Source organism: Heptranchias perlo, chromosome 39 (assembly GCF_035084215.1).
Source record: "Heptranchias perlo isolate sHepPer1 chromosome 39, sHepPer1.hap1, whole genome shotgun sequence".
Lineage (NCBI taxonomy): Eukaryota > Metazoa > Chordata > Chondrichthyes > Hexanchiformes > Hexanchidae > Heptranchias > Heptranchias perlo.
In genome coordinates, this window is record NC_090363.1 from 14,209,198 (window position 1) to 14,221,595 (window position 12,398).

Genomic DNA, 12,398 nt, shown 5'->3' on the forward strand with positions numbered 1-12,398 from the left:
CTCTCCCTTGGATTCTATGGGCTTGTACTTTTTTGACCAGTCTGCCATGTGGGACCTTGTCAAAAGCCTTGCTAAAATCCATGTAGAATACATCAAATGCACTACCCTCATCGACCCTCCTTGTTACCTCTCAAAAAATTCAATCAAGTTAGTCTGACATGACCTTCCCTTAACAAATCCATGCTGACTGTCCTTGATTAACCTGTGCCTTTCTAAGTGATGGTTTATCCTGTCCCTCAGAATTGATTCCAATATTTTTTCCACCACCGAGGTTAGATTGAGTGGCCTGTAATTATTAGATCTATCCCTCACTCCATTTTTAAACAATGGTACATCATTAGCAGTCCTTCAATCCTCCGGCTCCTCACCTGTATCCAGTGAGGATTGGAAAATGATGGTCAGAGCCTCCGCTATTTCCTCCCTTGCTTCTTTTAACAGCCTGGGATACATTTCATCCGGCCCCGGTGATTTATCTACTTTCAAAGATGCTAATCTCCTTAATACTTCCTCTCTCACTAAGTTTATCCCATCCAATATTTCACACTCTTCCTCCTTAATTACAATGTCTGCATCGTCCCTGTCTTTTGTGAAGACAGATGCAAAGTATTCATTAAGAACCATACCCACATCTTCCGCCTCCACACATAGGTTACCTTTTCGGTCTCTAATAGGCCCTACTCTTTCCTTAGTTATCCTCTTGCTCTTAATGTATTCATAAAACATCTTTGGGTTTTCCTTGATTTTACTTGCCAATATTTTTTCATGCCCTCGCTTTGCTTTCCTAATTTCCTTTTTAATTTCACCCCTCACTTTTTATACTCCTCTCGGCTTTCTGTAGTATTGAGCTCTCGGTGTCTGACATAAGCTTCCCTTTTCTGCCTTTTCTTACCCTGAATGCTCCTGGACATCCAGGGAGCTCGAGATTTGGTCGCAGATTTAGGTATGCTGTTTTTTCCCCCTATTTGGCCCAGTCCTAGGCTTAGATGAGAGTAGACAGCTGGAGGGTGATCAACCCGGCAATTACGGGCCAGTCAGCCTAACATCGGTGGTGGGGAAACTTTTAGAGACAATAATCCGGGACAAAATTAATTGACACTTGGAAAAGTCTGGGCTAATAAATGAAAGTCAGCGTGGATTTGTTAAAGGAAAATCATGTTTGACTAACTTGATTGAGTTCTTTGATGAAGTAACAGAGATGGTTGATGAGGGTAGTGCGGTTGATGTTGTGTACATGGACTTTCTAAAGGAATTTGATAAAGTACCACATAATTGACTTGTTAGCAAAATTAAAGCCCGTGGGATTAAAGGGACAGTGGCAGCGTAGATACAAAATTGGCTAGTGGACAGAATGTAGAGAGTAGTGGTGAACAGTGATTTTTCAGACTGGAGGGAAGTATACAGTGGTGTTCCCCAGGGGTAGGTCTTTTTGATGTATATTAATGACCTGGACTTGGGTACAGAGGGTATAATTTCAAAGTTCGCAGATGACACAAAACTCAGAAATGTAATAAATAATATGGAGTACAGTAACAGACTTCAGGAGGGCATAGACAGCCTGGTGAAATGGGCAGACACATGGCAAATGAAATTTAACACAGAGAAGTGTGAAGTGATACATTTTGGTAGGAAGAATGAGGAGAGGCAACATAAACTGAATGGTACAATTCTAAAGGGAGTGCAGGAACAGAGAGACCTGGGGGTGTGTGTACACAAATCTTTGAAGGTGGCAGGACAAGTTGAGAAGGCTGTTAAAAAAGCCAATGGAACCCTGGGATTCATTAATAGAGGCATAGAGTATAAAAGCAAGGAAGTTATGCTAAACCTTTATAAATCACTGGTCAGGCCTCAGCTGGAGTATTGTGTCCAATTCTGGGCACCGCACTTTAGGAAGGATGTCAAGGCCTTAGAGAGGGTGCAGAGGAGATTTACTAGAATGGTACCAGGGATGAGGGTCTTCAGTTATGTGGAGAGACTGGAGAAGCTGGGGTTGTTCTCCTTAGAACAGAGAAGGTTAAGGGGAGATTTGATAGAGGTGTTCAAAATCATGAAGTGTTTTGAGAGAGTAAATAAGGAGAAACTGTTTCCAGTGGCAGAAGGGTCGGTAACCAGAGGACACAGAATTAAGGCGATCGGCAAAAGAGCCAGAGGCGACATGAGGAAACATTTTTTTACCCAGCGAGTTGGAATGATCTGGAATTCACTGCCTGAAAGGGCGGTGGAAGCAGATTCAAGAGTAACTTTCAAACGGGAATTGGATAAATACTTGAAGGGAAAAAAATTACTGGGCTATGGGAAAAGAGCAGGGGAGTGGGACTAATTGGATAGCTCTTTCAAAGAGCCGGCAGAGGCAAGATGGGCCGAATGGCCTCCTCCTGTGATGTATCTACTGTGATACGATGAAGGAACTAGTTCCCAATGTGCTTGAGGTGAACATGTTGACTGGCTCCAATCTCTTGTTGATTGTTTCTTCTCCTCACTCCTCTCCTGCAGGGTATACCTGGTCCTCAGGGAGCCATGGGACCTCCTGGCCATAAGGTAAGTCATATCTGCAGAACCTCCATCACTCATTGTCCATTGTTAAACCCTTGCGCAAGATTCCAACTCATTGCCCAATCGACCGACCCTGACCTCCTCCTGACCAACAGGTACCAGCTTCTCAGCCCGAGAAAGATGGCATTCAGTTTCTCTTGTCTATCTTGTTGTTTTTTGCTCTTGTGCCCGAGGTTATCGCAGAAACGTTCGGGGCTGGATTCCCCAGTCCGACATTCCCGCTGGGAAATGGTGCTGAGGAAATCGTTGATTGGAAAAATCAGTGGCCTGGCAGCCAGCGATTTCCCAGACAACACTAACTGCGGACCCCACTTCTTGCTGGGAATGTCTGGTTGGGGGGGGGATTAAGCATTGGGGTGAGGGCGTTATGTTTAGCCTTGTGCTTAAGCCCAAATTTCGAGCCCTCTTGATTATCAGAGGTGGGGAGGCAGTGGGATGGGCTTCACTTATGATTTCATCCTTGCTTTTTTAACAGAATGTCTGGTCTTGTAACGGGAAATCCAAGCAGTGGCCATCCAGGGTGAAAGATGTGAGAGTGCCCAGGACTGTTTGAGGATGCCGGGTCTATCTTCATGATACGGATCCGTTACCGTCAATCCGTGCCGAGCCGTAGAGTCCAGCAGGACCCCAGGTTCGGGTCCTGGTCTGCGCTGAGCTGCTTGATCTCAGTTGCAATTGGTCTCGGCTCCCCTGGACTAGAGAGAGAGAGAGACAAACAAACGCCACCGAGGAACTGGCTCCTGCTCCCTCTCCCAGCGGCGGCCCCCTCACCGGGGGAAAGTTTGGATGTCGGGAGAGGACGGGTCTGGGGTCAGCTGCGATGCTCGCTGCTGTCGAATAGCCTGGCTGTGTAGGTCCACTTGGCTGAGCTACAGGAGTGTGGCTGGTGCTTGTGGAAAGACCCCCCTCCCCACTGAGGAAAGTTGGTGCATTCAGGGGAGAGGGAAAGAAAACTGGAGAGGATAAGACAAAAAACCCCATAGTTGGCGCAAGAAGTCCTGGAACATCTTGGTCCTAACGTCCAACCTGCAGCTGAGTTCATCTGCACTCGGGGGTGCATGGCGGGAAACTCCAGGGCATGGCCTGTGATGTTTATTCTATCCCGAACTGAGGGGCAGATCACATGCCCCGGCCGCGCGCTCCCCGCTGACAGCCCCAGATCAGCCCCGGAGTCCAACAATGAGGCACCAACATGTCAGTTTCGCAGAGTAAGTGACTGCCCCGAGTCATTGCATGAAAAATTTTCGTTCCATGTGATTCATGCGAGGCGGCTTTGATTCAGGGTGAGAGTGAGATCACATTAATGATTGTGGTTTTGATTCAGGGTGAGAGTGAGATCACATTAATGATTGTGGTTTTGATTCAGGGTGAGAGTGAGATCACACTCAAGTTTATGGTTTTGATTCATGGTGAGAGTGAGATCACACTAATGTTTGTGATTTTGATTCAGGGTGAGAGTGTGTTCACACTAATCTTTTTCATTTTGATTGCGGGTGAGATTGAGATCACACTAATGTTTGTGGGGTTTTTTCAGGGTGAGAGTGAGATCACACTAATGTTTGTGGTTTTGATTCACGGTGAGAGTGAGATCACACTAATGTTTGTGATTTTGAATCAGGGTGAGAGTGAGACAGCACTATTATTCCTGATTTTGATTCAGGGTGAGTGTGAGATCACACTAATGTTTGTGGATTTGTTTCAGGGTGAGAGTGAGATCACACTAATGTTCCTGGTTTTGCTTCACGGTGAGTGAGATCACACTAATGTTTGTGGTATTGATTCAGGGTGAAAGTGAGCTCACACGGATATTTCTGGTTTTGATTCAGAGTGAGAGTGAGATCACACTAATGTTTGTGATTTTGATTCAGGTTGAGAGTGAGATCACACTAATGTTTGTGATTTTGATTCAGGTTGAGAGTGAGATCACACTAATGTTTGTGATTTTGATTCAGGTTGAGAGTGAGATCACACTAATGTTTGTGATTTGGAGTCAGAGTGACAGTGAGATCACAATAATGTTTGTTGTTTTTAATTCGGAGTTAAGGGTGAGATCACACTAATGTTCCTGGTTTTGATTCAGGGTGAGTGTAAGATCACACTAATATTTATGGTTTTGATTCAGGGTAAGAGTGAGATCACACTATTGTTTGTAGTTTTGATTCAGAGTGAGAGTGAGATCACACTCATGTTCCTGATTTTGATTCTGGGTGAGAGTGAGATCACACTAATGTTCCTGGTTTTGATTCAGGGTGAGAGTGAGATCACACTAATGTTTGTGGTTTTGATTCAGGGTGAGAGTGAGATCACACTAATGTTCCTGGTTTTGATTCAGGGTGAGAGTGAGATCACAGTAATGTTTGTGGATTTGATTCAAGGTGAGTGTGAGATCACACTATTGTTCCAGATTTTGATTCAGGTTGAGAGAGAGATCACACGAACGTTCCTGGATTTGATTCAGAGTGAGAGTGAGATCACACTAATGTTCCTGGGTGTGATTCACAGTGAGAGTGAGATCACACTCATGTTCCTGGTTTTGATTCAGGGTGAGAGTGAGATCACACTAATGTTTCTGGTTTCGATTCTGGTTGAGAGTGAGATCACACTAATGTTTGTGGTTTTGATTCAGGGTGAGGGTGAGATCACACTAATGTTCCTGATTTTGATTCAGGGTGAGAATGAGATCACACTATTGTTTGTGTGTTTGATTCAGGGTAAGAGTGAGATCACACTAATGTTTATGGTTTTGATTCAGGGTGAGAGTGAGATCACACTAATGTTTGTGATTTTGTTTCAGTTTGAGAGTGAGATCACACTAATATTTGTGATTTAATTCAGGGTGAGAGTGAGATCACACTAATGTTTGTGATTTTGTTTCAGTTTGAGAGTGAGATCACACTAATATTTGTGATTTAATTCAGAGTGAGAGTGAGATCACACTAATGTTCCTGGATTTGATTCAGGGTGAGAGTGAGATCACACTAATGTTTGTGGTTTTGTTTCAGGGTGAGAGTGAGATCACACTAATGTTCCTGGTTTCGATTCAGGGTGAGAGTGAGGTCACACTAATGTTCCTGGTTTTGATTCAGAGTGAGAGAGAGATCACACTAATGTTTGTGGTTTTGATTCATGTTGTGAGTGAGATCGCACTAATATTTGTGATTTTGTTTCAGCATGAGAGGGAGATCACATGAATGTTTGTGGTTTTGATTCAGTGTGAGACAGAGATCACATTAATGTTTGTGGTTTTGATTCACAGTGAGAGTGAGATCACACTCTTGTTCCTGGTTTTGATTCAGGGTGAGAGTGAGATCACACTAATGTTTGTGGGTTTGATTCAGGGTGGGAGTGAGATCACACTAGTGTTCCAGGTTTTGATTCATGGTGAGATTGAGATCACACTAATGTTTGTGATTTTCGTTCAGGTTGAGCGTGAATTTACACTAATGTTTGTGGCTTTGATTCAGAGTGAGAGTGAGATCACACTTATGAACCTCGTTTTGATTCAGGGTGAGAGTGAGATCACACTCATGTTCCTGGTTTTGATTCATGGTCAGAATGACATCACACTAATGTTCCTGGTTTTGTATGAGGTTGAGAGTGAGATCACATTAATATTTGTGATTTAATTCAGGGTGAGAGTGAGATCAAAGTAAAGTTTGTGGTTTTGATTCATGGTGAGTTTTCATTGCACGAATATTTGTGATTTTGTTTCAGCGTGAGAGGGAGATCACACCAATGTTTGTGGTTTTGATTCTGGGTGAGAGTGAGATCACACTAATGTTCCTGGTTTTGATTCACAGTGAGAGTGAGTTCACACCAATGTTCCCGGTTTTGATTCGCGATGAGAGTGAGATCACACTCTTGTTCCTGGTTTTGATTCAGGGTGAGACTGAAATCACACTAATGTTTCCGGTTTTGATTCAGGGTGAGAGTGAGATCACACTAATATTTGTGACTTTGTTTCTGGGTGAGAGTGAGATCACACTAATGTTCCTGGTTTTGATTCAGGGTGAGATTGAGATCACACTAATGTTTGTGGTTTTGATTCAGGGTGAGGGTGAGATCACACTAATGTTCCTGGTTTTGATTCAGGGTGAGAGTGAGATCACACTAATGTTTGTGGGTTTGATTCAGGGTGGGAGTGAGATCACACTAGTGTTCCAGGTTTTGATTCATGGTGAGAGTGAGGTCACACAATTGTTTGTGGTTTTAATTCAGGGTGATAGTGAGTTCACACTAATGTTCCTGGTTTTGATTGGGTGAGAGTGAGATCACACTAATGTTCCTGGTTTGGATTCAGAGTGAGAGTGAGATCACACTAATGTTTGTGATTTTCGTTCAGGTTGAGCGTGAATTTACACTAATGTTTGTGGCTTTGATTCAGGGTGAGAGTGAGATCACACTTATGAACCTGGTTTTGATTCAGGGTGAGAGTGAGATCACACTCATGTTCCTGGTTTTGATTCATGGTCAGAATGACATCACACTAATGTTCCTGGTTTTGTATGAGGTTGAGAGTGAGATCACATTAATATTTGTGATTTAATTCAGGGTGAGAGTGAGATCAAAGTAAAGTTTGTGGTTTTGATTCATGGTGAGTTTTCATTGCACGAATATTTGTGATTTTGTTTCAGCGTGAGAGGGAGATCACACCAATGTTTGTGGTTTTGATTCTGGGTGAGAGTGAGATCACACCAATGTTCCCGGTTTTGATTCGCGGTGAGAGTGAGATCACACTCTTGTTCCTGGTTTTGATTCAGGGTGAGACTGAAATCACACTAGTGTTTGTGGTTTTGATTCAAGGTGAGAGTGAGATCACACTAATGTTTGTGGTTTTGATACAAGGTGAGAGTGAGATCACACTAATGTTCCTGATTTTTATTCAGGTGAGAGCGAGATCACACTAATGTTCCTGGTTTTGATTCTTGTTGTGAGTGCGATCACACTAATACTTTGAGCTTGATTCAGGGTAACAGTCAGATCACACTCATATTTGTGATTTTAATTCACGGTGAGAGTGAGGGCCAGGTGATATTTGTGGTTTCGATTCGGGGTGAGAGTGAAATCACACTAATGTTTGTGGTTTTGGTTCAGGGTGAGATTGAGATCACACTAATGTTCCTGGTTTTGATTCAGGGTGAGAGTGAGATCACACTAATGTTCCTGGTTTTGATTCAGGGTGAGAGAGAGATCACACTAATGTTCCTGGGTTTGATTCACAGTGAGAGTGAGATCACACTAATGTTCCTGGGTTTGATTGAGGATGAGAGTGAGATCACACTAATGTTTGTGGTTTTGATTCAGGGTGAGAGTGACAATGCACTAATGTTGCTGATTTTGATTCAATGTGAGAGAGAGATCACACCAGTGTTGTAGGTTTGATTCAGGGTGAGCGTGAAATCACATGAATGTTTGTGGTTTTGATTCAGGTGAGAGTGAGGTCACACTAATGTTTGTGGGGTTTTTTCTGGGTGAAAGTGAGATCACACTAATGTTACTGGTTTTGATTCACATTGAGAGTGAGATCACACTAATGTTCCTGGTTTTGATTCAGGATCAGAATGAGATCACACTAATATTTATGGTTTTTTCCAGTGTGAGAGTGAGATCACAGAAATTTTCTTGATTTTGATTCAGGGTGAGAGTGAGATCACACTAATATTTGTGACTTTGATTCTGGGTGAGAGTGAAATCACACTAATGTTCCTGGTTTTGATTCAGGGTGAGTGTGAGATCACACTAATATTTGTGACTTTGATTCTGGGTGAGAGTGAAATCACACTAATGTTTGTGGTTTTGATTCAGGGTGAGTGTGAGATCACACTAATATTTGTGACTTTGATTCTGGGTGAGAGTGAGATCACACTAATATTCCTGGTTTTGATTCAGGGTGAGTGTGAGATCACACTAATGTTTGTGGTTTTGATTCAGAGTGAGAGTGAGATCACACCAATGTTCCTGGTTTTGATTCACATTGAGAGTGAGATCACACTCATGTTCCTGATTTTGAATCTGGGTGAGAGTGAGATCACACTCATGTTTGTGGTTTTCATTCAGGGTGAGAGTGAGATGACACTCATTTTCCTTGTTTTGATTGAGGGTAAGAGTGAGATCACACTTATGTTCCGTGTTTTTATTCAGTCTGAGAGTGAGATTACACTAATGATTGTGAATTTGACTCAGGCTGATAGTGAGATCACACCAATGTTTGTGATTTTGTTTCAGTTTGAGAGTGAGATCACACTAATGTTTGTGATTTTGATTCGGGGTGAGAGTGAGATCATACCAATGTTCCTGGTTTTAATTCAGTGTGAGAGTGAGATCACACTAACGTTCGTGATTTTCATTCTGGGTGAGAGTGAGATCACACTAATGTTCTGTGTTTTTATTCAGTCTGAGAGTGAGATTACACTAATGATTGTGAATTTGACTCAGGCTGAGAGTGAGATCACACTAATGTTTGTGATTATGTTTCAGTTTGAGAGTGAGATCACACTAATGTTTGTGATTTTGTTTCAGTTTGAGAGTGAGATCACACTAATGTTTGTGATTTTGTTTCAGTTTGAGAGTGAGATCACACTAATGTTTCCGGTTTTGATTCAGGGTGAGAGTGAGATCACACTTATGTTCCTGGTTTTGATTCAGTGTGAGAGTGAGATCACACTAATGTTCGTGATTTTGTTTCTGGGTGAGAGTGAGATCACACTAATGTTTCCGGTTTTGATTCAGGGTGAGAGTGAGATCACACTAATATTTGTGACTTTGTTTCTGGGTGAGAGTGAGATCACACTAATGTTCCTGGTTTTGATTCAGGGTGAGTGTGAGATCACACTAATGTTTCTGGTTTTGATTCAGAGTGAGAGTGAGATCACACCAATGTTCCTGATTTTGATTCAGAGTGAGAGTGAGATCACACTAATGTTTGTGGTTTTGTTTCATGGTGTGAGTGAGATCACACTAATATTTGTGGTTTTGATTCTAGGTGAGAGTGAGATCACACTAATGCTCGTGATTTTGATTCAGAGTGAGAGTGAGATCACACTAATGTTTGTGATTTTGTTTCAGTTTGAGAGTGAGATCACACTAATGTTTGTGATTTTGTTTCAGTTTGAGAGTGAGATCACACTAATGTTTGTGATTTTGTTTCAGTTTGAGAGTGAGATCACACTAATGTTTCCGGTTTTGATTCAGGGTGAGAGTGAGATCACACTTATGTTCCTGGTTTTGATTCAGTGTGAGAGTGAGATCACACTAATGTTCGTGACTTTGTTTCTGGGTGAGAGTGAGATCACACTAATGTTTCCGGTTTTGATTCAGGGTGAGAGTGAGATCACACTAATGTTTGTGGTTTTGATTCAGGGTGAGAGTGAGATCACACTAATGTTCCTGGTTTTGATTCACATTGAGAGTGAGATCACACTCATGTTCCTGATTTTGAATCTGGGTGAGAGTGAGATCACACTCATGTTTGTGGTTTTCATTCAGGGTGAGAGTGAGATGACACTCATTTTCCTTGTTTTGATTGAGGGTAAGAGTGAGATCACACTTATGTTCCGTGTTTTTATTCAGTCTGAGAGTGAGATTACACTAATGATTGTGAATTTGACTCAGGCTGATAGTGAGATCACACTAATGTTTGTGATTTTGTTTCAGTTTGAGAGTGAGATCACACTAATGTTTGTGATTTTGATTCGGGGTGAGAGTGAGATCATACCAATGTTCCTGGTTTTAATTCAGTGTGAAAGTGAGATCACACTAATGTTCGTGATTTTCGTTCTGGGTGAGAGTGAGATCACACTAATGTTCCGTGTTTTTATTCAGTCTGAGAGTGAGATTACACTAATGATTGTGAATTTGACTCAGGCTGAGAGTGAGATCACACTAATGTTTGTGATTTTGTTTCAGTTTGAGAGTGAGATCACACTAATGTTCTGTGTTTTTATTCAGTCTGAGAGTGAGATTACACTAATGATTGTGAATTTGACTCAGGCTGAGAGTGAGATCACACTAATGTTTGTGATTTTGTTTCAGTTTGAGAGTGAGATCACACTAATGTTTGTGGTTTTGATTCAGGGTGAGAGTGAGATCACACTTATGTTCCTGGTTTTGATTCAGTGTGAGAGTGAGATCACACTAATGTTCGTGATTTTGTTTCTGGGTGAGAGTGAGATCACACTAATGTTTCCGGTTTTGATTCAGGGTGAGAGTGAGATCACACTAATATTTGTGACTTTGTTTCTGGGTGAGAGTGAGATCACACTAATGTTCCTGGTTTTGATTCAGGGTGAGTGTGAGATCACACTAATGTTTGTGGTTTTGATTCAGAGTGAGAGTGAGATCACACCAATGTTCCTGGTTTTGATTCAGAGTGAGAGTGAGATCACACTAATGTTTGTGGTTTTGTTTCATGGTGTGAGTGAGATCACACTAATATTTGTGGTTTTGATTCTGGGTGAGAGTGAGATCACACTAATGTTCGTGATTTTGATTCTGGGTGAGAGTGAGATCACACTAATGTTTGTGATTTTGTTTCAGTTTGAGAGTGAGATCACACTAATGTTTGTGATTTTGTTTCAGTTTGAGAGTGAGATCACACTAATGTTTCCGGTTTTGATTCAGGGTGAGAGTGAGATCACACTTATGTTCCTGGTTTTGATTCAGTGTGAGAGTGAGATCACACTAATGTTCGTGATTTTGTTTCTGGGTGAGAGTGAGATCACACTAATGTTTCCGGTTTTGATTCAGGGTGAGAGTGAGATCACACTAATGTTTGTGGTTTTGATTCAGGATGAGAGTGAGATCACACTTATGGTCCTGGTTTTGATTCTGGGTGAGAGTGAGATCACAGAAATTTTCTTGATTTTGATTCAGGGTGAGAGTGAGATCACACTAATGTTTGTGGTTTTGATTCAGAGTGAGAGTGAGATCACACCAATGTTCCTGGTTTTGATTCAGAGTGAGAGTGAGATCACACTAATGTTTGTGGTTTTGTTTCATGGTGTGAGTGAGATCACACTAATATTTGTGGTTTTGATTCTGGGTGAGAGTGAGATCACACTAATGTTCGTGATTTTGATTCTGGGTGAGAGTGAGATCACACTAATGTTTGTGATTTTGTTTCAGTTTGAGAGTGAGATCACACTAATGTTTGTGATTTTGTTTCAGTTTGAGAGTGAGATCACACTAATGTTTCCGGTTTTGATTCAGGGTGAGAGTGAGATCACACTTATGTTCCTGGTTTTGATTCAGTGTGAGAGTGAGATCACACTAATGTTCGTGATTTTGTTTCTGGGTGAGAGTGAGATCACACTAATGTTTCCGGTTTTGATTCAGGGTGAGAGTGAGATCACACTAATGTTTGTGGTTTTGATTCAGGATGAGAGTGAGATCACACTTATGGTCCTGGTTTTGATTCTGGGTGAGAGTGAGATCACAGAAATTTTCTTGATTTTGATTCAGGGTGAGAGTGAGATCACACTAATATTTGTGACTTTGTTTCTGGGTGAGAGTGAGATCACACTAATGTTCCTGGTTTTGATTCAGGGTGAGTGTGAGATCACACTAATGTTTGTGGTTTTGATTCAGAGTGAGAGTGAGATCACACCAATGTTCCTGGTTTTGATTCAGAGTGAGAGTGAGATCACACTAATGTTTGTGGTTTTGTTTCATGGTGTGAGTGAGATCACACTAATATTTGTGGTTTTGATTCAGGGTGAGAGTGTGATCACACTAATATTTGTGGTTTTGATTCAGGTTGAGAGTGAGATCACACTAATGTTCCTGATTTTGATTCAGGGTGAGAGTAAGATCACACTCATGTTCCTGATTTTGATTCAGGGTGAGAGTGA

General features: G+C 41.7%; 1 protein-coding gene across 1 annotated transcript in view; it reads left to right on the top strand.

Annotated features, from left to right (window-relative positions):
• Window positions 1-12,398, top strand: part of LOC137305261 (collagen alpha-1(V) chain-like) — a 522,869-nt gene that overhangs the window by 418,417 nt on the left and 92,054 nt on the right. The window contains exon 24 of the mRNA XM_067974118.1: window positions 2,491-2,535. Coding sequence (XP_067830219.1) covers window positions 2,491-2,535 — 45 coding nt within the window. The remainder of the gene's footprint in view (window positions 1-2,490; window positions 2,536-12,398) is intronic.